Genomic DNA, 27968 nt, shown 5'->3' with positions numbered 1-27968 from the left:
ACCGATCAGATACTGATGACCTATCCATTGACAAAGGTTGGGATACAGCCGAAACGTTGCTGCTTAATTTTATGGCACACTTTCTGTAAAGTCTGTCCGAATGAAGGATTCACCGGAGATGCTGCCGCTACCTCTCGTTATTTGCTATATGGTTGACTGCTGAGGATCTGCGGTCGTGGTTTGGCTGTTGCATTGCCAAGGTGGCCGTTTGTGTCCGTGGGTGCTGCTCTACAAACACTAACAGATTTGTAATTTTGTATACCCATACTGTATGCTACACCAAACATGGCTATATAATATTGGTGAAGGGGACATTGTTCCAGGGCATGGGCGAGCAAGAAAGAGAGATGAATGGTCCTCCTTTATTCCTCTTGGGTAGGAATTCCAAGACCGGAATTGCAGTGACTTTATAATCTGGCCTCCAGTGTCTCCTTATTCTTACTTAGTTACACTCCAGGGATCCTAAGATTTGTTTCATTGTGTACTTTAAAACCCCATAGCTAGTCATGTCCCTCAGCATACCAAGTACGGTATAAATTATCCATACTTCTTAGGGTAGATTCTTTTCTGAAATGAGATGGTTGTTGTTGGCTCATCATCTAAAATTCCTTATGATAAGTTGTTGTAAGAGGTGGAATCGTTGTTTGGCTCGCAGATGGGTTCCTAAGGGGTAAGCCTGTTTGTACCATTCTAGAATTCCCCTACATACCAGCTCCTTTACTCTCTAGAGAAATATTTGGAAAATGGAAAGGTAACCATAAAATAAAACCGAAAACTAAATATAGCTGGCCAGAGTTTTTATGTCTCTATTAGAGTTGGGGTGTTTTTTTGTTTAGAAAATTCTAAAATATAAACACTTTTTTTTGTAGTAGTGTTTAAAGCCGTCTTACTTGGGAAATTTGTCATTTTGCATTTCTTTCAAAAGACAGGAAGCTCTGGCTGTAATTTTTTTTTTTTCATTTGATGTTTGCAATAGACTTCTCTATAAGAAAAAAAAAAGTCTGAAAAAAACTCACAAGTAAATTGTATAATTTAAAAATACCACCCCAAAAACGCTAAAAGAACCCTCTTAGTGTGGAAATTTTAAAGATGTTCTCCACTTTTGCTATATTGATGACCTATCCTCAGGATCATCTGATCGGCAGGAGTGCCGGCAGTCAGGCTCCCGACAATCAGCTGTCTGAAGAGAAACCAGGGTTTGCCATCAAAATTGCAGCAGCGAACATGTGTAATTGTAGCTCTGCTGCGCCATTCAGTTCATGGAGCCATCCCATTGAAGGGAATGGGACAGCGGAGCTGTTATCACATCTGCTGATCATTGCAATATTGACGGCGAGCAGGTAAACAGAAGAGAACAGAGTGCTCGTACAGGGGTGCCGGCAATTGGGCCCCTGCCAATCTGATATTGATGACCTAATCTGAGGATAAGTTATCAATATAGCAAATGTGGAGAATCCCTTTAAAATGCTAGCAAAACGTGGAATCAATTTCACAGTACACTGTCCCTTTAAGCCAAATAACTACACACTCACGAAAGAATAAAAAATGCATCTTATCTTGGTTTGTGCATATTCTAAATTCTTAACAGACGCCGTACATTCCTTCCTGATAGATGAAAATAGCGAAGGAAATAGAACATAATCAGTGGCTTAACTACCAGGGAAGCAGCTGCTTCAGGGCCCGGGCTGACAAGGGGCCTGGCTGCCCAGGAGCAGTGTCTCAGACAACTTAACATACAGTCTTAGTTCCAAGCTGTGCCCGACCCCTTCACATACTGTGCGTTGACAGTCACATTGGGGGCCCTCGCCAGGCCCGTTGTCCATCATCGATCATCCATTCATTAAAAGAGGGCCACCCAACCACTCCACCCTATCCCCATACATTGATTCCTTACTGGCACTGCCAGACTGTGCCTGCATAGCGCACCACGCCACTGGCTAGAGAAAAGTACAAGCTGGCAGGCGCAGCGCGCTATGCTAATTAGGCCCGCCCACCAAGTTCCTGACCTAAAGAAGGAGGGAGCGACAGGCGGGGGAAGCAGAGTGGCAGGCAGTAGTAGCACAGCAGCGCAAATCACTCGGCTTTTCAGGGGTGTGTGCGCACGTCCTGTGCCCCCCTAGCTCTTACCTGTACACCCTGGCCCTTGCCTGCAGCCAAGTTCTGGGCATGAGGAGGAGGTAGGGCAGTGGGCATGCAGGGCAGGGTGGAGTAGAAGAGACTGTGGAGTCCTGGACACTGTGTGAGACTGGGAGAGTAGAGGAAAGCAGGCCAGGTACAGCAGATTGCAGGCAGTGTAGCTGCCACAGCCACCCCAGCCTCCTGTATTATATGCATCTCTGCTATAATACAGGAGTGGGCAGAGGCTGGGATGGGTTCCTGTGCCAACCTTCTGTAATAAAGCTTGCAGTACATGGCAGCCTCTCCTCTCTGCTCGCTGTTCTGCCATCTATTACTGCTTATTTTGGCACTTTTATATATACACACGTGATGGCAGGATGGTCCTGGGCTGGCATTGGGTGTGCACTTATATGTGGCATAATAAGCACTAGTACATAGCAGAACAGCGGGCAGAAAGGGGAGGCTGTCATGTACTGCAAGCTATAGACAGGAGACTGGCAGAGATTGGGATGAAAGTTCAAATCACCCCCTTCCCAATGTTTTATATATAAAGATAAACATAAAGAAATCTTCACTATTAAAATATAAAAATACTAAAAACTCGCCAACACACACATACACCAAACAAAAAAAAAATGAATAAGGGCCCATGGACATGACTGTATGACCTCCGAGACATACGGTTTGTGAATGGGCCAGGGTGGGAGGCCCGTATGAAAATTTGTTGTGGGGTCCAGTCACTTCTAGCTATGCCCCTGAACATAATTCATGTTAGTTTTCACTGTTACTGCAGCAAAACGGCAACAAATCCATAGTACAAAATGCACACTATAAGGTATCGTTTAATTTCAAGTACTTATCATTGCTCTGTGTGAATAATTTAGGAGGCTGTCCCGGATTAGGAAAAATTGGCGCACAGACAGGGGATGGCATAAAGTAACAAAATAATTATCAAATCAATGTCAAGCTCTTACTTAAGCTCAGGGTGGGTGCTGGTTCATCCCTTTAGCTCAAGAAGATTCTAGTGTTCTTGGAGTAGGCAGCTTTGAGGAAAGGCCTGGAGGAGAGAGGAGCTGACTTCAGGTGCTTTTTCCTCCAGGCATTCAGCTAGAAGCCTATGGAGACTACTAGTTCACTGTGTGTGCTCTGCTGCTTTTACAGAAAGAGAATTTTATGGCTACAGTGTGAGGTCAACAAGGTAACCAGTGAAAACCTTTACAAACGTTGCTACTGCAACAGAGAAACAAGTTAAGACACTCCATGCACTTCATGGACTCAAAGACAACAACATTTTAGCCAGTAAGGTGATCTGCGTACAGCTTTCTTAGGCCCTGCTGCAGTGGAGGGATAACAAGTTCAGACACCCTGCACACCTCAGGTATGATGTAGCCAGTCATATTATAGGAACTGCACGGAACTATGCAAATTGAAGACATTGTGACAGATTACAGTTTCAGCCAGAAATTCCAATACTAGATAATGTATCAAGAGAAAGAGTAATCTGAGGGCCATTACTTCCAACTACTTGCTTAACTCGTGCATGGACATCTGTGTGGATGTTGCACTGTGTACAGATAATTGCTGAATGTACTACAATTCCTATTTGGTGCACAGCAAAGAGATTTTGGTTAAGTTCAATCAGGCCTGGTCACTGACTCTCCTAGAACCACACACTTGGCCATTGCACCATTTCAAGCCCTGCCTTGCACCCTCATGGACATTTAACATCAATAGCAGCTACAGGGAGTTCTCCTAGGGAACACAGGGTGCCCCTCCTTCACTGGACCAACTCCAGGGAACAACAACCTGAGGGAGTATATGGTGACACAACATCATCATCAGGGCCACTACCACTCCCATTCTCTTCTTTGGCTCCTCAGGTGTTTGATGCACCAGGAGCATAACTAGAATATGCTGGGCCATATTCGTCCTCAAGGCAGATATCTAGGTCATAAATATCTACAGAGGGTCATTGAATTTAATAAATCTAAAAGAAAAAATGGCAGATTACACTACTAGGTGAAATGTATATAGAGATACAATTAAATAATCAATATCAGATTGGCAGGGGTTTGACTGTGAGGAAGCTTCTGCACTCATATGAGCACAGTAGTCTCCTCACAGCTTACCAAGCATAACACCGTCCATTGGATAGTGATTGTGCATGGTATTGCAGTTCAGCCACTTTCACTTGAATGGGACTGAACTGCGCATAGCTCATGAGACCAATCAGCGTGATGTCACAGCCTTGGAAACACCGTCCATTGGATAGTGCATGGTATTGCAGTTCATCCACTTTCACTTGAATGGGACTGAACTGCGCATAGCTCATGAGACCAATCAATGTGATGTCACAGCCTTGGAAAAAGCCATGGTGCTCATCGGAGTCCCACCGTCTCTTTTAACAGTTGATCAGTGGGGGTCAATGAGTTGATGTGCCATAGAGACATATTAAAGGTTTTGATTGGTGAGGGTTGGAAAAGGTGAAAACCCTCACAATTACTAGAATGAGGAGAGAGAAGCACTTCTCTCTCTCTCTCTCTCTCTCTCTCTTCACTGCAGGAGACAGAATAGAAATCGACTCATAGACTTTCTATTGAGTCTGTCTTGCTTTCTCTTCTGCAGAGAGGACCATATGTGAATGCTTCTCTCTCATCAGTTTATCAATTGTGGAATCTCCCACCAATCAAAACTTTTGAAGTGTCTCTATGACATATCAAAAGTTTTCTGAAAACTCAGCGACCCTTTAATACAGGGATGGCCAACCTGCGGCTCTCCAGCTGTTGCAAAACTACAACTCCCAGCACGCCCAGACTACTTACAGGTATAAACCTACAGCAGGGCCTTGTGGGAATTGTAGTTTTACAACAGCTGGAGAGCCACAGGTTGGCCAGCCCTGCTTTAATACGTTAGCACACAAAAACATTTTGGACATTTGTAAGTTTCCAACTTTGTGGGAATAGTTTTGGGAAGGCAGTTTTCTGTTCCAGCATGACTGTGCCCCAGTGCACAAAGCAAGATCCATAAAGTCATGGTTGGGTGAGTTTAGCATGGAAGAACTGGACTGACATGCACAGACCTGACCTATTCCAGCTTCTCGATCAAAATCCTTGTTTGATCTCACAAATGTTCTTTTGGCTGAATGAACAGTCAATCTAGTGGAAAGCCTTCCCAGAAGAGTGAAGTCTATTATAACAGCAATGCATGCCCCAACTCCATATTAACGTCAATGGTTGCAACTAGTAAAGGTGTAACGATCATATGTTCACATAGTTTTGGCCAGTTTGTGTAGTTGTCCTTTCATTTGGGATTCCAGGTACCACATTCCTAGTCATTTTTTTGTTCATAGTTTATTTAGGTTTTCAAAACATTTCCAAGGAGAATGTTCCTGTCCCATATTTAATAGCCCGGAGGGAAGGGCCAGGGTTCAGTATGTCTGTAAGAATATTTTTGTATATAATACCAATTAGTCATCACAGAAGCTTTTCTTTGGAATCAGACCAGTCAGAGATATCTCACAAAAACTGGATTGGTGGAATACATGGCAAGTGTAGGCACAAATGCTTAAAGGGGTTGGCCACTATATAAATACTGTACATTCCACTATATAGTGGGAGGTAGGGTAAAAAAGAGTTTACTAATATACTTTATTTAAAAAATCTGAATGGTAATGTTTTTATAATGAGCCCTGCCCCCTCAGCCCCGCAACATGGGGGGGGGGGGGGGCTTTAGACAAAGCTCGTCCATGACTTTATTCTAACTGCACATGCGCTGCTTTTCCTAAAAAGAGCAGCAAATGCCTAGTCTGCCCCTGGCGTGCTCCCTGCTCTGACTCTGTCTCTACAACCGTCTTATTCCTGTCAGAGTTCGGAGCGGGAAGAAAAGTAAGAGCGTGTCTGATCCCCGGGCTCATTATAAAAACATTTCCATTCAGATTTTTTTAATAAAGTATATTAGGAAACTCTTTTTGACCCTACCTCCCACTATATAGTGGAAAGTACTTATATAGTGGTCAACCTCTTTAATGGTTACAAGTTTGTCTAACACAGATGGTAAATGCAATCGGTTGTTACGGACACATCAGGCTATTATTGATTACAATCATTCTTAAGGATGGCATGGCACTTGTAATGGTACTCATGAAGAGGAACAGTTCTTTGCTCAATGAAGTCCCTCCCTGATGCACAGTGTTAGTCTTTACCACCGGATTAGTCTATACCAGTGCTAGTCTATACCACCGGATGGTAGTTCCTTTTTGGCAGCACTCCCAACAGCTCTGCTCTTGTTCCCTTGCAGCTAATTGTGGAATACCTCAGATTGGAGGTATTTTACCAGCCCCCACTCATCACTTCTGCTGTCTTCTGGGCACTCTGATCCATTCTGCTGCAGACCCTGCTGTGGCACTCCATCTCCAGTGTTCACCTCCAATAATCCCAGTCAGGGACCTTAATTCTAAGCCTGGCACATTCCCAGCAGGTGCTCTGAGGACATGTGCACAAAATTCCAGCAACTTCTACTACTCTTCTACAGCGATGAATCTCCAGCAGCCTACCTACGCTGCTCTGCCCTGCCACAGTGCAATACTCCAGACATGGGGAGTATCTGCAATTGTTTTGTTTTTTTATGTTGTACCATATTTTTGCATACACTGTACACCAGCAGATGAGGTATTGCTGGCAGTGTTTGGTATTAAAAATGGGACTAAAAATAGTGAGCAGCGAGGAAGCATGTCCAATTGCTCCTGCTTCGAGGATCTTAGGAGATCAGGCTTAGATCCAACTCTTCTGTAAGACTACTACTCCAGAGTAACTGCAAGAATACGAAATAAACAGATACGTGAAAAGCAAAATCATTCTACAGTCAGCAGTGACCAGTAAGACACAGCTTGGTAGACCCTGCTGCAAGTGAGGAACTATGGCTCAGACACCCATCACCTAGATTACCTCCCGGCCAGACCAACTCAAAGCCTGCATTACAAAGTGGACTCCTATAGCCACAAGTGCCAGTTTATCGTGTTAGCCAGACGTTCAGGAGAGAGACATCAGCAAGAAAGCATATTAGAGGTGCCATTATCTGCCACTTTGCCAGCCATCATACTTCATCATCTGGGAAGAGGAACTGCACTGTATACAATTACTGCTGGATGTACTAAAACTCCTATTTTGCACTAAGTAAAGAGAAAGTTGTATTCTTCTACTTATGGCCTGATTTTTTAGACCACCTTTTCACTGCACAGATCTCCAGGAAGCAATGGCCTGAGTGAGAACTCCATAACATATTGTCTCATCAGGGTCACTACTACTCCCATCCTCTGCTCCAGCTTCACACTGCAACTAATGCCCCCAGTGCAACATTACTGTCCAAAATTATGCCATCTGGCATTTATATGAACACGTGATATGCCAGCTGCTCATCACTGCAGGGGGCAACACATTTTTCCAATCAGTTTCTAGCATAAAGCTGAGTAGCAGATCCATTAAATAGGTTATCCCATCTTCTCCTTTCATGGCTCAGATGGGAATAATCAACAATAAGTGCCATTGGCCAGTGTAGTTCAGGGGCGAATGCCAAGTTGGCATGTCAGTTAATGTAAAATACATTGACGTTATTGTCTACCTTTTGAACTTAAATTTCATTTTTAGGTCTAACATTATGTGCTGTTTAATTTCAGAATACATTTTTATAGGAGTTGGAGTTCTGCTTTTCTGAAAGAAAGCAGAGGGTTCCTGGGTCTGAACCCATGGGCAAGTTGCATCTAACCACCAAAGCCCCATTTACACTTCCAGTGGAATCCAGACATTTTCTGGAGTTTACCCGGAGGGGCTGTATGTGTGAACGCACACATCCGCAATATCGATTCCGGACTTTACCCAGACTTTTTCTCTCCAGAGCCCTAGTACTGACTTCCTAGTGAGTGAATGTGTGAAAACAGCAGTCATGGATCTGCACAAACGCATCGTTCAGATAATACAACCATCTGCATCCGTTCAGAACGGATCCGTTTGTATTATCTGTAACATAGCCAAAACGGTTCCGTCTTGAACACCATTGAAAGTCTATGGGGGACGGATTCGTTTTCTATTGTGCCATCTGAAAACGTAAAAGGCCAGTGAAAACGGATTCGTCCCCATTGACTTACATTGTCTGTCAGGCTCAGTTTCGTCAGACGGACACCAAAACGCTGCAAGCAGCGTTTTTGTGACCCTCCAAAGTGGAACAGAGCCAAACTGATGCATTCTGAGCGGATCCTTATCCATTCAGAATGCATTAAGGGCAAAACTGATCCGTTTTGCACCGCTTGTGGGAGCCCTGAACGGATCTCACAAACGGAAACCAAAACACCAGTGTGAAAGAAGCCTAAGCCGGCCAAGCATATCGCTCAGTATATAGTAACAGTAAACTCAATTAGATCTGAACACTAGTACAAGAGGAGGGAAAGGAAAGTAGGAGGGAAGTAGAGGGAGCTCAGCATACTTGATGGGCGTCTCTTTCTCCACCCAGTCACTAGCAACACAGTGCAGGTTTGCAGAGTTGTGTGCTTCTCTTTCTTTTATCTCTGAAATCTTCATTCTGCACTTACATTACAAAGCAATGAAGGTAGTGACTCCTACTCCTAGGATGTGAACTGCATGGATTCATAAAGAAGTCACATCTGCACTTGGAAGGGAGATCCCCAGGGCACCTCTGCATAGGAAAATATCAAGAAGGGCTTGAGATACTCCTAATAGGTATGTCTGTGTAAGCTTCCCTTTGTTGCAGCTAGAAAGCCGTTGATGCTTCTTGAAAAGTGTCATCTTAAAGATTTCCCATAATATATAAATGTGATCTGAAGAGCTGAAGGTTTCTCTCCAATGTGGCCTAGTTTAACAGACCTTAAAAACAAGAATGAGCTGCTGCTGCTTTGGTTTTTGCTAACTGGCACTTTGCCAAGATAGTTTGGAAAGCGATGCACAAGATCACTTCCTAGAACAGACATTCTCTTCATATTTACAAACCTTTGACAATTTATATGATACTGAATATTGTATGTGGCTTACAATTTTCATCTATGCATAAAAAAACTATTAATATTAATGTCTATTAATTCCTAACCCCTGAGAAAAGTAACATCTTTTGCTGCAGCCTTCTAGGGCGGTTCCTAGGATCAGGGGCATGCGGAGGTCCTAGGAGCCTGAGAGGGCCCAAAGACCCTTGTGCCACAAAAGAAGACACCAGTATTATAGAAAGTGCCTGCTGGTCAAGTTAGGGAAGGGGAATAGGTCAAGAATTTGGCATGGGGGGTGCTGTTTAAATTTTTGCCTCAGGCAGCACAAAGGCAATATGCTTGTCGGTCCCTGGCCAGAAAGCATTGAGGGGAGGGGGGGGGGGGGGGGGGGGCTAAAGTCTTGCACCAAGGCCCATGAACTTTTAGCTACGCCTCTGCCCAGGATACTCAGGGTGGTAGAAAAATATTACAGTAACTTTACTGTTGAGTATATACATATATATATATATATATATATGTCTATATGTCTCAAGCTGCACTTTGCTGTCAACTTACTTAAAGATCTAGGGGCAGATATTTAATGGGAGAAAGTGAGGAAGTGGGATAACAGAGTTTTAGGGTCCATTCACACGTCTGCAACTTGGGTCCGCATCCATTCCGCAATTTTGAGGAACGGGTGTGGACCCATTCATTGTCAATTGGGCCAGAATGGATGTGGACAGCACACTATGTGCTGTCCGCATTCCCAGATCCGCAATTCCGTTCCCGGAAGAAATAGAACATGTCCTTTTCTTGTCCGCAACTGTGGACAAGAAAAGGCATTTTCTATTATAGTGCCAGTGATGTGCGGTCCGCGAAATGCGTTACGCACATTGCTGGTGTCCGTGTTATGCGGAACCGCAAAACACTTACGGACGTGTGAATGGACCCTTAGTGACGGATATGGAAATGAGTGACTTTAAAAGGGGTTGCCAGACCCCCCAAAGTAATTGTAGTAGTGTGCCAAAATCTGCATATCCTTAGTAAAGAAAGGCACTCCCAAATCACCAGCATTCCGTTTTTTTGTCCCCTGTGAACTGTAAATATGATACCTTGTTTGTCGTTATGTGGTCCACTGCAGTCATTCAGTGGCCTCAGCAGCAATGTATCCCCAAGTGGCAAGAGACTGCTGAGGCCAGTTAATGGCTGCGTTGGTCAACATGATGACAGATGGGATGGTACATTTCCAGTCAACAGTGGAGGTCTGCTATAAATAAAAGCGGTCATGCTTGCAACTTTTTAGATGCCATTGCCACAAAATAGTTGCAAGGGGCATTTTTATTGCGCGTGTATGTATGTATGTCCGCTAAAGGAATCGGCACTGTCGCATTTACAATCACGAAATTTGGCTCACAGGTACATCAGGTGTCCGGGAAGGTTTTAGACTGGGTCCCAGCTCTTTAGCACGTACCGTTCCTGAGATATTTTTTTAAAAAAATGCAAATATGGCACATCATATGACCTGCATTAGCCAATAGAAGCCTGCAGGTCTTTCTCTTTATATCCCAACTGCCATATACACGGATCAAATGTCCTTTATCAGCCAATAGAAGCTCGCAGGTCCTTAGTCTCCACATACAGTTTTACACCAGGTTTCCATAACAACCCAGAAATTTTTCTTCACTGCTGCAGGTCAGCTTTAAAGTGCAGGGCACTGTGGATTATACTGTTAAGAGAGCAGTGCTGTGGAGGTCACAGTTCAGGGGGCAGGTAGGGTGGCCATTCAGGCCACCCTAAAAAAACAGACTTAAAAACCCCACCCCCAGTCCCCACTAAGTCACGCCCCCTTCCACTCCGCAGCCGATGGGGATCGAAAAAATGAAGGTAAAAATCAACTTCTGTCAGCTGCAGGGGTGGGAGGGACAGTGACTTTCTCCCTGCAGCTCACAATCAGACAGCACAGTGCTGCTGTCTGAGAGTGAGCTGTTGAAATAGACATCCCTGCGTCTGTCCAGGCCCTGTGCCGGACGGAGGACAAGGAGTTTGAAAGCCGGACTGTCCAGCCTAAAACCGGACCTCTGGCTACCCAAGGGGCAGGCTGCTGTGGAAGTCACAGTTAAGGGGATGGTCCGCTATGGAGGTCAGTGTTAAGGGGCAGATTGCTGTAGAGGCCACTGTTAAGGGGACGGGGTGTTGTGGAAATCAATGTTAAGGAGATAGGGTACTGTGGAGGTCACTGCTAAAGGGGCAGGCACTGTGGAGGTCTCTGTAAAGAGGGCAGGGAACGGTGGAGGTCACAGTTAAGGGGACGGTCCACTATGGAGGTCAGTGTTAAGGGGCAGGGCGCTGTAGAGGTCACTGTTAAGGGGGTGGGATGTTGTGGAAGTCACATTTTAACTGAATGGAGCTCTGTGGAGGTCACTGTTAAAGGGGCAGGGTACAGTGGAGGTCACTTACGGGAGCGGGATACTGTGGCAGTCACTGTTAAAGAGGCAGTCGCTGTGGAGGTCTCTGTTAAGGGTGCCGGGAATGGTGGTGGTAAGTTAAGGGAACGGTAACCTATGGTCAGTGTTAAGGGGCGGGTGCTGTAGAGGTTACTGTTAAGGGGGAGGGTCCTTGTGGAGGTCACTGTCAAGGGGGTGATGTGCTGTGGAACTCACTGGTAAAGGGGCAGGCTGCTATGAAGGTCAAAGTTAAGGGGGTGGGCTGCTGTGGAGGTCCCATTTTAAGGAGATGGGGAACTGGGGAAGGGGGTCATTGTTAAGGGGTGGGGGGCTGTGGATGTCACCGTTATAGTGGATACTGTCCATATCTTTTAACAACACACACAAACATTAAATTAAATATACCCATATGAAGCCCGGTCCTTCAGCTAGTGTGTGTGTGTGTATATATACATATACACATATATATATATATATATAAAAAATAAATAATGAGGCAGCACTTCCAGCTTTAGTGAACGGGTGAAGACCCCAAACTTTAATCCAAGCGACGTTTCGGCCTGCTCAATGAGGCCTTTATCAAGCTACATAACAGTGCAAATGACAGGGTATATATACCCACACTCCAATACAAGTGGATTACAATCAGTGGTTACACATGTTTTCAATCTAGTCAAATAATCTCTGACCACTTCATCACATGACATTAGTGTATAATAAACATTAAAATATACTCATATTAGAGCGTACAAATGTGTTCATAATCACATCACAAAAGATGGCAGTGTACAAAAATATATGTGTGCATCTATAATATATAAAGGATCCATGTCCGTTACATTCAGTGAACATTATAGAAAAGTGCTCAGTGCATCTAGGGTTAAAATCCTCAGCTGTCCTTGCAGCTGTACCTTATTATATATTAAAAGCACGTAGGAGCTCACCACATATGGACAGTCTCACTCCACCACGGTTAGCGTCCCCTCGTCAGCGGTGCGCATGCGCCGAGCCAGACGTCTCTGGCCACACCCCCGACGCCGCCGCGCCCCCACGCGACGCCCCAATGGACCGCAGCGTCATCCACTGGAGCGCACCGTAGGAGCCGCCGCAGTGAGGGGAGGGAGGCCAGACCATGTGACTCGGCACCAGTCGCATCACAGGCGGGGCATATACAGTAACCATGGGGATGTGAATGTGTTTAGACAGGCGGATGTACATACCGCAGCCAGAACGTGTACATGTGCACATAGTCAAGTAGCAGCACACCCAGGGTATTTGGAAAGGGCCACGGGGGAAGAAAATCAAACTTTACCATTAGCATAAGTGATTATATCGTCTCCCGTGGCCATCACCACTCCCCCTGATAATGTGTGGTTATAATGGGACACACCCCTCCCATCTACCTACACATAATCTGGTATCGTATATATCAAATCACCAACTCCAGGGTGTGTAGCCAGTGAAATATCGTACACCATCATTCCATTCTCGACCGCTATAAAACATTGTTAGACATAGTGTGCACTATGTAACCATCCCAGGCATTCAATCGCCATCCCGTATGTCTCCACACGTTGTTCACTGTCATGTCCATATTCCAAATCAGAGGGTGGCTCCATCCAATACATAGAAAAAGGTTCATCAAGCTTGTCAGAATCTTCTAAAAAGAATGAAGATAAAGTATCAATATACAGTAGTTGTGTTCTCAAAAAAGTGAGCACTGTTATGCATCCCCCACACCAGACAGAATAGTCGAGAACCCCCACGTTGATGAGCACTACACGCATCCCTCATCCATACAGTTCCCATCTACATTCGGCATTGAGGCCATCAGGCTTCAGTGTATGTAATCTGTGTATCCACATGATCTCTCGTTGTTTCAATAATTTTTCCCTATTGCCTCCCCTTTTAAGTGGCGGGATATGATCAATCACCCTAAATTTGAGGTCCCTCTCCCTGTGTCCAGCCTCAACAAAGTGCTTCGGCACCGGGAGGTCTCTCCTCTTTTGACGGATCGAGTACCTGTGATAGTTCATTCTAGTCTTGACCTCACAAATGGTTTCCCCTACATAAAAGAAATTGCAGGGGCAAGACAAAAGGTAAATCACAAATGAACTATCGCAGGTCAAGAAATGTCTAATTTCAAATTGGGTCTTCAATACCAGGTGTGTGAATCTCTCCCCTTTTAGCATATAGCTACAGTTGACGCAGCCTAAACACGGATAACATCCATTTTTCTTGCGACCTATATAGGTTTGAACGGGGGCCTTACCCCCAGCCACTTCTGCTCTAACTAACTTATCCCTCAGGCTGTCAGCTCTCCTATACGACATCAGCGGGGGCACGGCAAACTCCTTCACCTTTTTAAAGCTGCTACTGAGTATCGGCCAATGTTTTTTAATGGCTCCTGCTATCTGATAGCTACCTTCACTAAAAGTAGAGATGAATGGTACTCTGGTCTGTTTGTTGGCCTCCCTAGTATTCCTAGGCGCCAATCCCTCCAGTTGTCCATGGACCAATCTCCTAGGGTACCCTCTATTGATGAATTTGTCTGCCATCTGTGACATTCTCATATTTCGTAACTCTGGATCTTTAACTATACGCTGCACACTGGAGAAACTGACTCAGTGGCAGAGTTTTAACCATGGACCGCGGATGACAGCTCTCAAACCGCAATAATTTATTACAGTCGGTTGGCTTAATAAATAAGTCAGTCACTAATGCTGTGCCCTGTTTAATTACCATGTTATCCAAAAATTGGACCTGCTCGGTGGAGCTTACGAGAGTGAACTGAATCTCAGGATCCATCTTGTTCAAAAACATATGAAACTCAGCCAACTCATTCTCAGTGCCGTCCCAGATGACAAAAACATCGTCTATGTATCTCCACCACCCCCGCACTAGGCTGAAGTGGTGGGACACATAGACGTGTTCAGCCTCCAGGTTCGACATGAAAATGTTGGCATAAGTCGGCGCCATATTTGAACCCATTGCGGTTTGAGAGCTGTCATCCGCGGTCCATGGTTAAAACTCTGCCACTGAGTCAGTTTCTCCGTGTGCAGCGTATAGTTAAAGATCCAGAGTTACGAAACATGAGAATGTCACAGATGGCAGACAAATTCATCAATAGAGGGTACCCTAGGAGATTGGTCCATGGACAACTGGAGGGATTGGCGCCTAGGAATACTAGGGAGGCCAACAAACAGACCAGAGTACCATTCATCTCTACTTTTAGTGAAGGTAGCTATCAGATAGCAGGAGCCATTAAAAAACATTGGCCGATATTCAGTAGCAGCTTTAAAAAGGTGAAGGAGTTTGCAGTGCCCCTGCTGATGTCTTACAGGAGAGCGGACAGCCTGAGGGATAAGTTAGTTAGAGCAGAAGTGGCTGGGGGTAAGGCCCCCGTTCAAACCTATATAGGTCGCAAGAAAAATGGATGTTATCCGTGTTTAGGCTGCGTCAACTGTAGCTATATGCTAAAAGGGGAGAGATTCACACACCCGATACTGAAGACCCAATTTGAAATTAGACATTTCTTGACCTGCGATAGTTCATTTGTGATTTACCTTTTGTCTTGCCCCTGCAATCTCTTTTATGTAGGGGAAACCATTTGTGAGGTCAAGACTAGAATGAAACTATCACAGGTACTCGATCCGTCAAAAGAGGAGAGACCTCCCGGTGCTGAAGCACTTTGTTGAGGCTGGACACAGGGAGAGGGACCTCAAATTTAGGGTGATTGATCATATCCCGCCACTCAAAAGGGGAGGCAATAGGGAAAAATTATTGAAACAACGTGAGATCATGTGGATACACAGATTACACACACTGAAGCCTGATGGCCTCAATGCCGAATGTAGATGGGAACTGTATGGATGAGGGATATGTGTAGTGCTCATTAACGTGGGGGTTCTCGACCATTCTGTCTGGTGTGGGGGATGCATAACAGTGCTTGCTTTTTTGAGAACACAACTACTGTATATTGATACTTTATCTTCATTCATTTTAGAAGATTCTGACAAGCTTGATGAACCTCTTTCTATGTATTGGATGGAGCCACCCTATGAATTGGAATATGGACATGACCGTGAACAACGTGTGGAGACATACGGGACAGCGATTGAATGCCTGGGATGGTTACATAGTGCACACTATGTCTAACAATGTTTTATAGCGGTCGAGAATGGAATAATGGTGTACGATATTTTACCGGCTACACACCCTGGAGTTGGTGACTTGATATATACGATACCAGATTATGTGTAGGTAGATGGGAGGGGTGTGTCCCATTATAACCACACATCATGAGGGCGAGTGGTGATGGCCACGGGGGACGATATAATCACTTATGCTAATGGCAAAGTTTGATTTTCTTCCCCCATGGCCCTTTCCAAATACCCTGGGTGTGCTGCTACTTTGACTATGTGCACATTGTACACGTTCTGGCTGCAGGTATGTACGTCCGCCTGTCTAAACACATTCACATCCCCATGGTTACTGTATATGCCCCGCCTGTGATGCGACTGGTGCCGAGTCACATGGTCTGGCCTCCCTCCCCTCACTAGCGGCGGCTCTACGGTGCGCTCCAGTGGATGACGCTGCGGTCCATTGGGGCGTCACGTGGGGGCGCGGCGGCGGGGTGTGGCCAGAGACGTCTGGCTCGGCGCATGCGCACCGCCGACGAGGGGACGCTAACCGTGGTGGAGTGAGACTGTCCATATGTGGTGAGCTCCTACAGTGCTTTTAATATATAATAAGGTACAGCTGTAAGGACAGCTGAGGATTTTAACCCTAGATGCACTGAGCACTTTTCTATAATGTTCACTGAATGTAACGGACATGGATCCTTTATATATTATAGATGCACACATATATTTTTGTACACTGCCATCTTCTGTGATGTTATGAACACATTTGTACGCTCTAATATGAGTATATTTTAATGTTTATTATACACTAATGTCATGTGATGAATGTGGTCAGAGATCATGTGACTAGATTGAAAACATGTGTAACCACTGATTGTAATCCACTTGTATTGGAGTGTGGGTATATATACCCTGTCATTTGCACTGTTATGTAGCTTGATAAAGGCCTCATTGAGTAGGCCGAAACGTCGCTTGGATTAAAGTTTGGGGTCTTCACCCGTTCACTAAAGCTGGAAGTGCTGCCTCGTTATTTATTTTTTATACATCGTGGAGGAAGAGCCTACCTCTGTGGGGATTTGCACCCAGTCCACCAACTCTGACTGTGCTGCTGCAGCATTTGTGTTTTATATACAGGGAGTGCAGAATTATTAGGCAAATGAGTATTTTGACCACATCATCCTCTTTATGCATGTTGTCTTACTCCAAGCTGTATAGGCTCGAAAGCCTACTACCAATTAAGCATATTAGGTGATGTGCATCTCTGTAATGAGAAGGGGTGTGGTCTAATGACATCAACACCCTATATCAGGTGTGCATAATTATTAGGCAACTTCCTTTCCTTTGGCAAAATGGGTCAAAAGAAGGACTTGACAGGCTCAGAAAAGGCAAAAATAGTGAGATATCTTGCAGAGGGATGCAGCACTCTTAAAATTGCAAAGCTTCTGAAGCGCGATCATCGAACAATCAAGCGTTTCATTCAAAATAGTCAACAGGGTCCCAAGAAGCGTGTGGAAAAACCAAGGCGCAAAATAACTGCCCATGAACTGAGAAAAGTCAAGCGTGCAGCTGCCAAGATGCCACTTGCCACCAGTTTGGCCATATTTCAGAGCTGCAACATCACTGGAGTGCCCAAAAGCACAAGGTGTGCAATACTCAGAGACATGGCCAAGGTAAGAAAGGCTGAAAGACGACCACCACTGAACAAGACACACAAGCTGAAATGTCAAGACTGGGCCAAGAAATATCTCAAGACTGATTTTTCTAAGGTTTTATGGACTGATGAAATGAGAGTGAGTCTTGATGGGCCAGATGGATGGGCCCGTGGCTGGATTGGTAAAGGGCAGAGAGCTCCAGTCCAACTCAGACGCCAGCAAGGTGGAGGTGGAGTACTGGTTTGGGCTGGTATCATCAAAGATGAGCTTGTGGGGCCTTTTCGGGTTAAGGATGGAGTCAAGCTCAACTCCCAGTCCTACTGCCAGTTTCTGGAAGACACCTTCTTCAAGCAGTGGTACAGGAAGAAGTCTGCATCCTTCAAGAAAAACATGATTTTCATGCAGGACAATGCTCCATCACACGCGTCCAAGTACTCCACAGCGTGGCTGGCAAGAAAGGGTATAAAAGAAGAAAATCTAATGACATGGCCTCCTTGTTCACCTGATCTGAACCCCATTGAGAACCTGTGGTCCATCATCAAATGTGAGATTTACAAGGAGGGAAAACAGTACACCTCTCTGAACAGTGTCTGGGAGGCTGTGGTTGCTGCTGCACGCAATGTTGATGGTGGACAGATCAAAACACTGACAGAATCCATGGATGGCAGGCTTTTGAGTGTCCTTGCAAAGAAAGGTGGCTATATTGGTCACTGATTTGTTTTTGTTTTGTTTTTGAATGTCAGAAATGTATATTTGTGAATGTTGAGATGTTATATTGGTTTCACTGGTGAAAATAAATAATTGAAATGGGTATATATTAGTTTTTTGTTAAGTTGCCTAATAATTATGCACAGTAATAGTCACCTGCACACACAGATATCCCCCTAAAATAGCTAAAACTAAAAACAAACTAAAAACTACTTCCAAAAATATTCAGCTTTGATATTAATGAGTTTTTTTGGGTTCATTGAGAACATGGTTGTTGTTCAATAATAAAATTAATCCTCAAAAATACAACTTGCCTAATAATTCTGCACTCCCTGTATATATATATATATATATATATATATATATATATATATAATCGAAGAAACAGGACTGCACTCCGGATTGTGATGAAAAAATCAAAGTGGTTTTATTCACCCATATTATGGCATATCTTGCGACGTTTCAGCTCTTGCGAGCCTTTCTCAAGCATAGAATAAGTGAAAGTGAACACATATAAAGCATTACAAAAAGTGTTACACCCATCGGGGTGTGGTTACAATCAGCTTAATTACAGACATGTGTTACAATTTTAAAGTGCATGTTTGACATAGTAACTAGTGAAATACGTTTTATCATATCAGGATATAGTTCCTTTACATACAGATTAAAAATATATCCAGGACCAGTGTTCCAATTAGAATCATAAGGTGATATAAACGGCCGGTAAATCATATATTCAGGACACTGGGCATTTTTTACAGCAACTGAGAGCAGTTGATACAGCTGATTTGCAGACTGCTACTCTCGTGTCCTTTGACGTTGTATCTTTATACACGTCAATAGGACACGAGAAGGGCATTTCTGCTGTAAATAAATATCTGGATGGATTGTCTATTACACAACACTCCAAATGTTTTATTAATATCCTGCTGAGACTTATTCTGGAAAATAATTATTTTCTTTTCCAGGATACCTTTTTTAGTCAAAAACGTGGCGTTGCGATGGGGTCCAATGTGGCCCCCACGTACGCAAATATTTACATGCGGCACATGGAGGAGGACTTCATCTATGTATCCCACCACTTTCAGTATGTTATTGGGTGGTGGCGGTACATAGATGACGTCTTCCTCCTGTGGTCAGGCACAGAAGTGCAGCTGACTGAGTTTCACACATATTTAAACAGCATTGATTCTGACCTCCAATATACTGTGTCTTACTCCAAGACTGAACTATCCTTCCTTGATACCAATGTCAGATTGGTTGACGGTTCGATTAACACAGGCCTTTATGTCAAGCCAACTGACAGGAATACCACTTTAAGATACGAAAGTAGTCATTCTCGTAGTTTAATTAAACATCTTCCACACTCACAATTTCTACGTGCTAAACGCATAGTATCCGAGCAGACTGAGCTAATATCCACATTGGATATGATGGTCGATAAATTCAAGAAACGGGGTTATCCCCACCGATTGCTGGCTGCCCAAAAAAATGACGTTCTGCAGAATAGCCCTAAGAAAACCACCTCTAACCTACAGAGGACCCGCAGAATAACTTTCATGTCCACATATTCTGAGTGCAGTGTGGAGATGGGACGTATTCTAAAGGATAATTGGAGCATCCTCAGTAGGTCCATAAAAGACATACCTGAATTGAATTCCCCTCCTCTCCTATCATATCGAAAAAGTAAAAATATCAAGGACCATTTGGTTAGAGCGGATGTAGGCCCTAAAAAAATCAGCGTACAACGAACATTGTCTAAATCGGGACATGGTTGTTATCCATGTCTCAATTGTGTTAACTGTCGCTATATATGCAAATCTAGATCCTTTACACATCCCACTACACATAAAGAATATCCCATTAGATTTCACCTAAATTGTTCATCTTCTTATGTGATTTACGTGCTAGCATGTCCATGTAACTTAATATATATCGGTGAAACGTCTACAGAACTAAAACTAAGATTGAATAATCACAGGAACTCAATAAGAAAAAAACGTGCCGATTTACCAGTCTCCAGGCATTTTGCGTCCCTTGGGCATTCCGAGCGGGACTTAAGATGCTGGATACTGGATCATGTCGAGCTTCCAAGGAGAGGTGGAGATCGCCTGGCAATTCTCAAGAAAAGAGAATTGAGGTGGATTTATGATTTAGACACTTTGCACCCTAGAGGATTAAATGTGGAGTTCAGATAGGTGTCTGTTGATCTGTCGCTTGCCCGTCCTTTCCACGCATGTATGTGATACACTTTTCCCACGTATGTAATAAGTGCATTAGAATTGTGAAAGTAATATACGCAATTGCACACTTGACAGATTTGGGAAACTAATATATATTTTTTCTTGCCTTTTAGAATTTTTAACCCTCACAGTGCTGGGTACGGACCCCTGGACTTTAACTCAATGGAAGCGATGCAGCCCAGTACCAACTACAGCGTCCTATCGTGTATGAGCTACTCCAGATATATCATTAAGACCCCGGTCCTGATGCTGGCTTTTGTAGGAGATCCCTGCTGCGGTCTACAATATACTCTTTATGAGTTTTGTTCTATAGTTATGGTTTTGAATATATACTCCGTTCAGTTACCATCTATATGATGGGCGCAGAGCTGATACTTGGGGCTACTTTCCATTAACCAAGATGGTGCGGCGAGATGTTACTGGATAGAACGCATGCGCACCAATCTTATACGGTGACTCACATGATGTCGTCACTCTGGGCATGCGCATTGACGAGATCGAGACGCTAAAGATACGCGATGGTATATGTGGGCTCCATGGCTTGCTGAGTTTTGTTCCTGGGATCCCTATTCAGTATGTTTATATCACCTTATGATTCTAATTGGAACACTGGTCCTGGATATATTTTTATTCTGTATGTAAAGGAACTATATCCTGATATGATAAAACGTATTTCACTAGTTACTATGTCAAACATGCACTTTAAAATTGTAACACATGTCTGTAATTAAGCTGATTGTAACCACACCCCGATGGGTGTAACACTTTTTGTAATGCTTTATATGTGTTCACTTTCACTTATTCTATGCTTGAGAAAGGCTCGCAAGAGCTGAAACGTCGCAAGATATGCCATAATATGGGTGAATAAAACCACTTTGATTTTTTCATCACAATCCGGAGTGCAGTCCTGTTTCTTCGATTATACTATTGGGGACTGCCGCTATCCCCCTTGGATTTTGCACCCACTCTTCAGGCTGGTGCTCCCGCTGGACTTTCTTTTTCTATATATATATATAGTACAGACCAAAAGTTTGGACACACCTTCTCATTCAAAGAGTTTTGTTTATTTTCATGACTATGAAAATTGTAGATTCACACTGAATCACACACTAATTACATGAATTAACACATGTGGAATTATATACATAACAAAAAAGTGTGAAACAACTGAAAATATGTCATATTCTAGGTTCTTCAAAGTAGCCACCTTTTGCTTTGATTACTGCTTTGCACACTCTTGGCATTCTCTTGATGAGCTTCAAGAGGTAGTCACCTGAAATGGTTTTCACGTCACAGGTGTGCCCTGTCTGGTTTAATAAGTGGCATTTCTTGCCTTATAAATGGGGTTGGGACCATCAGTTGCGTTGTGGAGAAGTCAGGTGGATACACAGCTGATAGTCCTATTGAATAGACTGTTAGAATTTGTATTATGGCAAGAAAAAAAGCAGCTAAGTAAAGAAAAACGAGTGGCCATCATTACTTTAAGAAATGAAGGTCAGTCAGTCCGAAAAATTGGGAAAACTTTGAAAGTGTCCCCAAGTGCAGTCACAAAAACCATCAAGCGCTACAAAGAAACTGGCTCACATGCGGACCACCCCAGGAGAAGGAAGACCAAGAGTCACCTCTGTTGCAGAGGATAAGTTCATCCGAGTCACCAGCCTCAGAAATCGCAGGTTAACAGCAGCTCAGATTAGAGACCAGGTCAATGCCACAGAGTTCTAGCAGCAGACACATCTCTAGAACAACTGTTAAGAGGAGACTGTGTGAATCAGGCCTTCATGGGAGAATATCTGCTAGGAAACCACTGCTAAGGACAGGCAACAAGCAGAAGAGACTTGTTTGGGCTAAAGAGCACAAGGAATGGACATTAGACCAGTGGAAATCTGTGCTTTGGTCTGATGAGTCCAAATTTTTGATCTTTGGTTCCAACCACCGTGTCTTTGTGCGACGCAGAAAAGGTGAACGGATGGACTCTACATGTCTGGTTCCCATCGTGAAGCATGGAGGAGGTGGTGTGATGGTGCTTTGCTGGTGACACTGTTGGGGATTTATTCAAAATTGAAGGCATACTGAACCAGCATGGCTACCACAGCATCTTGCAGCGGCATGCTATTCCATCCGGTTTGCGTTTAGTTGAACCAGCATTTATTTTTCAACAGGACAATGACCCCAAACACACCTCCAGGCTGTGTAAGGGCTATTTGACCATGAAGGAGAGTGATGGGGTGCTGCGCCAGATGACCTGGCCTCCACAGTCACCAGACCTGAACCCAATCGAGATGATTAGGGGTGAGCTGGACCGCAAAAAGGCCAACAAGTGCTAAGCATCTCTGGGAACTCCTTCAAGATTGTTGGAAGACCATTTCAGGTGACTACCTCTTGAAGCTCATCAAGAGAATGCCAAGAGTGTGCAAAGCAGTAATCAAAGTAAAAGGTGGCTACTTTGAAGAACCTAGAATATGACATATTTTCAGTGTGAATCTACAATTTTCATAGTCATGAAAATAAAGAAAACTCTTTGAATGAGAAGGTGTGTCCAAACTTTTGGTCTGTACTGTATACATTTATAGTGGGGATTCACTCTGGTAGTTAGGATTAGCGGGTGCAGCACAGAGGCAAAGTACAAGTTCTTGGTTGAAAACATCAGTGTTTATTCACACGTGAAAGCAAAACAAAAACGCAAGTTGCATGGTGATCGTTCACACACATGAAATGTTAATATACAAAACAGTCACCTTTTCTCCTGGGGGTTACTTCACACCCTGTTGGAAGTTCTGCTTTGTCAAGTCCACAGGCAGGCGTTAGGCAGCCTGTTTGCCCTGACAGGGGTCTGGGCCCTCCAGCCCGGCTCAAGACGCGGATCCCAACACAGCCCTCAGATCACAGCACACAGACCTCCTGAGCTCCACTGTCAGACGAAGGTAATCCTCCCCACCTGGCAGTGCTGGCAGTTTTTTATGCCCGGCAAAAAACCGGCCTGGAACATGGGGAGTAGTCACCCACCCAGCACTTTGACTGTTGTTTTCTATCTTTGCAAGTCCAGGATGAAGACTTATCTTTCCATCTATTACCTCATACAATTCTGTGGCCATTCATGGATTTTCACCAACATGACAGTCAGGCTGCTTTTCTTTGGAAAAGGTATGTAGTAAAGTTCTAATTATATTATGACTTATCTACCATGTAGAGGTTTATTACCTCCAGTATTTAAAGAGTGACCATTGCTTTACCAAAATTCATTAATACAGTGGATCCTCAAGTTACAATACTAGTTGGTTCCTGGACAACCATTGTATGATGAAACCACTGTAACTTGAGTCCATAATTCCATGGAAAACTACTAATTGATGCTGAAGCCCCAAAATGTCATCCCGAAAAAACAGAAAATTAAGATTTAAGAAAAATAAGCAAATCACTAAGACAAATAACGCAAGACCTTACATAACAGAAATGGCAGCTGGGAACAGTAACAGTTACTTCCTGTGATGAGGACAGGAGCTTCTTTAGGCCTTTATAGCACACAGTGTACCGGAAAAATAAAATGGAGCCGCCTTCACCTGACATCCAAAGGAGCAGCTCATCCTGGCACATGAAGATGTCAATACAGAACATGTACTGCACTCACACATTGTTTATACCCCATACACAGTATTTATGCCCCTACAGAGTAGATATTCCCCTCATTGCACCCCCTGTACTGTTAATAAAAAAAAATAATATATATATATATATATATATATATATATATATATATATATATATAACACTAATCCTGTGCTTCCCAGCACGCATGAGGCGGTCACACATTGTGCTTATTGGGCTGTGTAGGAGATGCCCAGCAGGCACGATGTGTCACAGCATTGCACTCGAGGCTGAGAAGAGCACAGGCCACGGAATGGTGAAGCAGGTAGCTGATGGCTTCCTACTTCACTACTGCATTCAACTTTCTCTGCATCCTGAGGATGTAGTGACAACTGAAATCAAGACATACCTCTGCCATCTTGGGACCGCAGCATAAATATGGGACTGTCCCACTGGATCATTGACGGGTGGGAGGATTGCTATGGTAAAATAAAAGCTGTGCTGCAATTGGTTGATTGGAAATCTACTGCAGAACAAAGCTGTAAAGAGTTTCTGTTAAAGCGCACATCAGGAGACAGACCGAAATGTCATAAGAACCAACAGACCTTACTCAAATGGGCACTCCCAAAACATGTACAAATATGTTTTCTGCATGAATAGGCAACTGGGGTAGTAGCAAGTTTTGCTGTCAAGTTTGCACGTATGACCAAAGTGTTAGCATGACCATACGCAGTCAGCCATCTCTCAGAGGTGATCAGGGGAGCAGCCTTGGTCCCCTTGCCGGATCCAAGGCTGCCGCAGCTATGTTCCTGTGGAGTCTGCATCACTGCCCCAAATTTGTTTTATAAAAAGTAAACAAAAAGACATACACACCCAAAACGGTATCAAATCGCCCTCTAAAAAAATGAGCCCTCACACAGCTCTGTAGACATAAAAAAATAGAATGTCAATAAAAAATAAAATAAAAATCCAAAGTTTTTATTTTTTTAAGTATTAAAACACTGGAATCACTATAATTGTACTGACCCAAAGAATGAAGGGCAGGATTCGGTTTCACCAGAGTTATAATGGAATATAACGGAATTTTAGAACAGAATGCAACACAGAAGTTTTTAAGAGGCATTTAGTTTTGCTCCGTCCTAATACCTGTCTACGGGGACAAATAACGGTTCTGTTTGGTTCCGTTATACATGACGAAAAAATAGCCCTGTCAATGGGACTATTTTTCTATCATGTATAACGGAACCAAACAGAACCGTTATTTGTCCCCACAGATATGTATTAGGACGGAGCAAAACTAAATGTCTCTTAAAGGCTTCCGTGTTGCATTCCATTATAACTCTGTTCCATAATGCCAATGCGAACCCGCCCTTAGAAAGTACTTGTATTTGTCCCACAAAAAAATAAAAAAGTTAGGGTCTCTGGGAAGTCAGGGAGTAAAAATAGAGATGCAAAAATGGTTAATTGCAATGTGCACAAAGGGTTAAGGGAGCCTATAATCTCATAAGGATCTAGAAGGCAAGGAAATTAAAATTAAGACAGCTCATACAGGGCATTAAGTATCTAGTAACGCCTTTTTGGTTCTGTAATGTTCCAGCCATCTCCAGAGAATATTTAGGTCAATTTGTGGTGATTTTGGAGGAACATTGTTTTCACATTAAGAAAGTCCTGCTCAAACTGAGGGAGAATCACCTTTTCGCTAAACCAGGGAGAGGTGAATTTAAAGGTGTGTCTCCTATTTGGGCTACATTATTTCCCTTACCATTTCCTTTACATCTCCGTTAAGGAGATCCAGGGCAAATGCTGTCTGTCAGCCGGACAAGAAAACACTTCATGCAATGGTTCTGGCGGTGAAGTAGAGAATCAAGCAACGGCGGGTCCTGGGAGATACATACATCCAGTTAGGGTGCAGGAAATCCAAGATTGGGAACTTCCTCCTTATCTCAAAACTCTGCATAGATTTTTGGGAATTGCCAATTACTACAGAAGTTTATTATATCCTTTTCTTCTACAGTGGCTCCCATTACTATTGTAATTTTAAAAAAAAATTGGCAAGAGATAGTGCGAAAATAACTTTAGTGAATATTTACAGTAGATTTTACTTTACTTATGTCATTTATTTAGCACAACATAATGGGGCAAATTTAATAATCCTGCTTAACATTTAGTGTAAACTTACACCAGACAGTCTAAATATGAGCAGAATGTGTCATAATGGCTCATGCTGGATGAATTCGGTGCATATGTAAGACACTTTTGTCTAAATTTATACTACTTATTCAATGGGTTACATTGCACCAAATCTTGGCACAATTTTGGAGCTCGGTGCTGCATCTTAAAGTATAACTGTCATTTTTTTTTTTTGGAGTATTGGATTGTGCTGATTAATATCTCCTTGGTGGCCCTATTTCAACTTTTCACTGTGTATTCAATTACCCCCTAATTCCACAGTTTTGTTCCCTGTACTGCCTACTTTTACCTATGCTTAAAATAGTATTGCTAGGCATGGTCCGTCTATGTGTTGAAGGACGGAGGATGCAGAAGCAAGCAGCGTGCAAGGTCATATTACAGACAGCCAGGGACTGTAAGTAAATGATTAAAGCCAGGTCCTCCCCTGCTGATAACAGTGCGTGGGCTGTGTGCACTTCTACCTGTCCCTGCGCTTGGCAGACGCTCCCTCACTCAGCAGACTGGGACAATGCAGAGCCGAAGCAGCGCAGACCAGGGAAGGGAGATCTGCCATCTGCTCAGTGTATAAATGAAAGCAACATGTGGTAAGAGGACCCCTTTGTGCTGCAGGAGATTAACCCTTTAGGGGGGAGGGCTCTGGTTACTGACACTTTTGGTGGGCTATTGTCACTGGCTAGTGAGGGCAGTCGGGATCAGCCTCAGGGTGAGGGCAGTGGCGGCCATCTTAACTGAATAGTGAAATTGCAGCTTTATGCAGACTGGTTGCTAAGGGCTGAATCTTATTAAATATGGGGTAAGTCGGTCTAATAGTAACTGATTCTGGAATATCATGTTATTAGTAACTACATATATGAAAATTTAAATTAGGGTCTAAGTGTGACAGTTATCCTTTAACCTAAGCCATTTCCGCTAATCCATACCCCTTGCTGAGCAGTGTGCAGATTTTTTTTTTTTAAATAACCCATAATAAATGTGGCACATGGCATGTGCACCAGAATTCTGGCCCAGTTTGGTTAGTAAATCAAAAGTGATCATTTTATGATGTTTGCCCACTTGTAGCTTTAACCTTATTCTTCTTACCAACCCACCTCTATTCTGCATGAAGTCTAAAATCTACCATGAACAGATTCTTTTGCAGATACATTCTATGCAATTGGGCTAGTAATGCAAGTCTGCCAGTTACTGTCTGTCCTGGAGCTACTACACATTCTAATGGGTGAAGAGCAACAATCATTTCTGCCAACATTGTCTCAGGTATATTTCACTTTCACACATTTGCATTTGCCTTGCTGATAAGCCATTTAATTCTGCAGTGCAAAATTTGTAACAGCATTCCCACACCTACTATGTTGCATTGATAATAGTGGTGTCTTCATATTAAGGCCACACAACGTGGGTGAGACTGCTACTTCTGTGCTCCCTGAACCTTGTCTCTGCCACCCAAGTACTGTTTTACCACATGTTTCAGGCTTTCTTCACATGCTGGATATGACCAATAGATGATGTTCTCTGAAGTCTTATTCTTACCTGGAAGTTCTGTAATCCGGTATTTTACTAGCCCTGTGGATACTGTACTAATAGAATGTATCTATACGCTGCCCTTCCTTTACAGGTAACAGAAAGACTAGTCATCTTGTTTCTGGTGATCACCAGCCAAGAAGAAGTGCAGAGTAAATGTATAGTGTGTCTTCTCTTCTTCCTCTGGAATCTGTGGGATATTACCAGGTAATATGATTTATTTTCTGAAGTCAGAGGCTGGACCTTTACGCTGACAAAATTAAACTTGAGGATTCTGTCCTAGATTCAGAAAGATTGTTCCCAATTGCTGATACTGCATTGAGCATAGTGTAAGTGATCATTTAGACAGTTGGTTTAACCTTTTAAAGACCACTGACAAATATGTTGCAAGGAAGTATATGGAG

At 43.5% G+C, this 27968-nt stretch overlaps 1 protein-coding gene across 4 annotated transcripts in view; it reads left to right on the top strand.

Annotated features, from left to right (window-relative positions):
* The first annotated feature begins 8608 nt into the window (after nt 1-8608).
* The window catches only part of HACD4 (3-hydroxyacyl-CoA dehydratase 4), a 41036-nt gene continuing 21676 nt past the window's right edge, over nt 8609-27968 (top strand). For 3 of the 4 annotated variants that reach the window (XM_044300987.1, XM_044300986.1, XM_044300984.1), the window contains exons 1-4: nt 8609-8846; nt 23318-23415; nt 27173-27300; nt 27659-27771. In XM_044300987.1, coding sequence (XP_044156922.1) covers nt 23319-23415; nt 27173-27300; nt 27659-27771 — 338 coding nt within the window. In that variant the 5' untranslated portion in view covers nt 8609-8846; nt 23318. Of the gene's footprint in view, nt 8847-23312; nt 23416-27172; nt 27301-27658; nt 27772-27968 lie in introns of all 4 variants that reach the window. The other variant, XM_044300985.1, reaches the window with a different exon arrangement.

This window comes from Bufo gargarizans, chromosome 7 (assembly GCF_014858855.1).
Source record: "Bufo gargarizans isolate SCDJY-AF-19 chromosome 7, ASM1485885v1, whole genome shotgun sequence".
Taxonomy (NCBI): Eukaryota; Metazoa; Chordata; class Amphibia; order Anura; family Bufonidae; genus Bufo; species Bufo gargarizans.
This window is presented reverse-complemented; position numbering and strand designations above follow the sequence as displayed.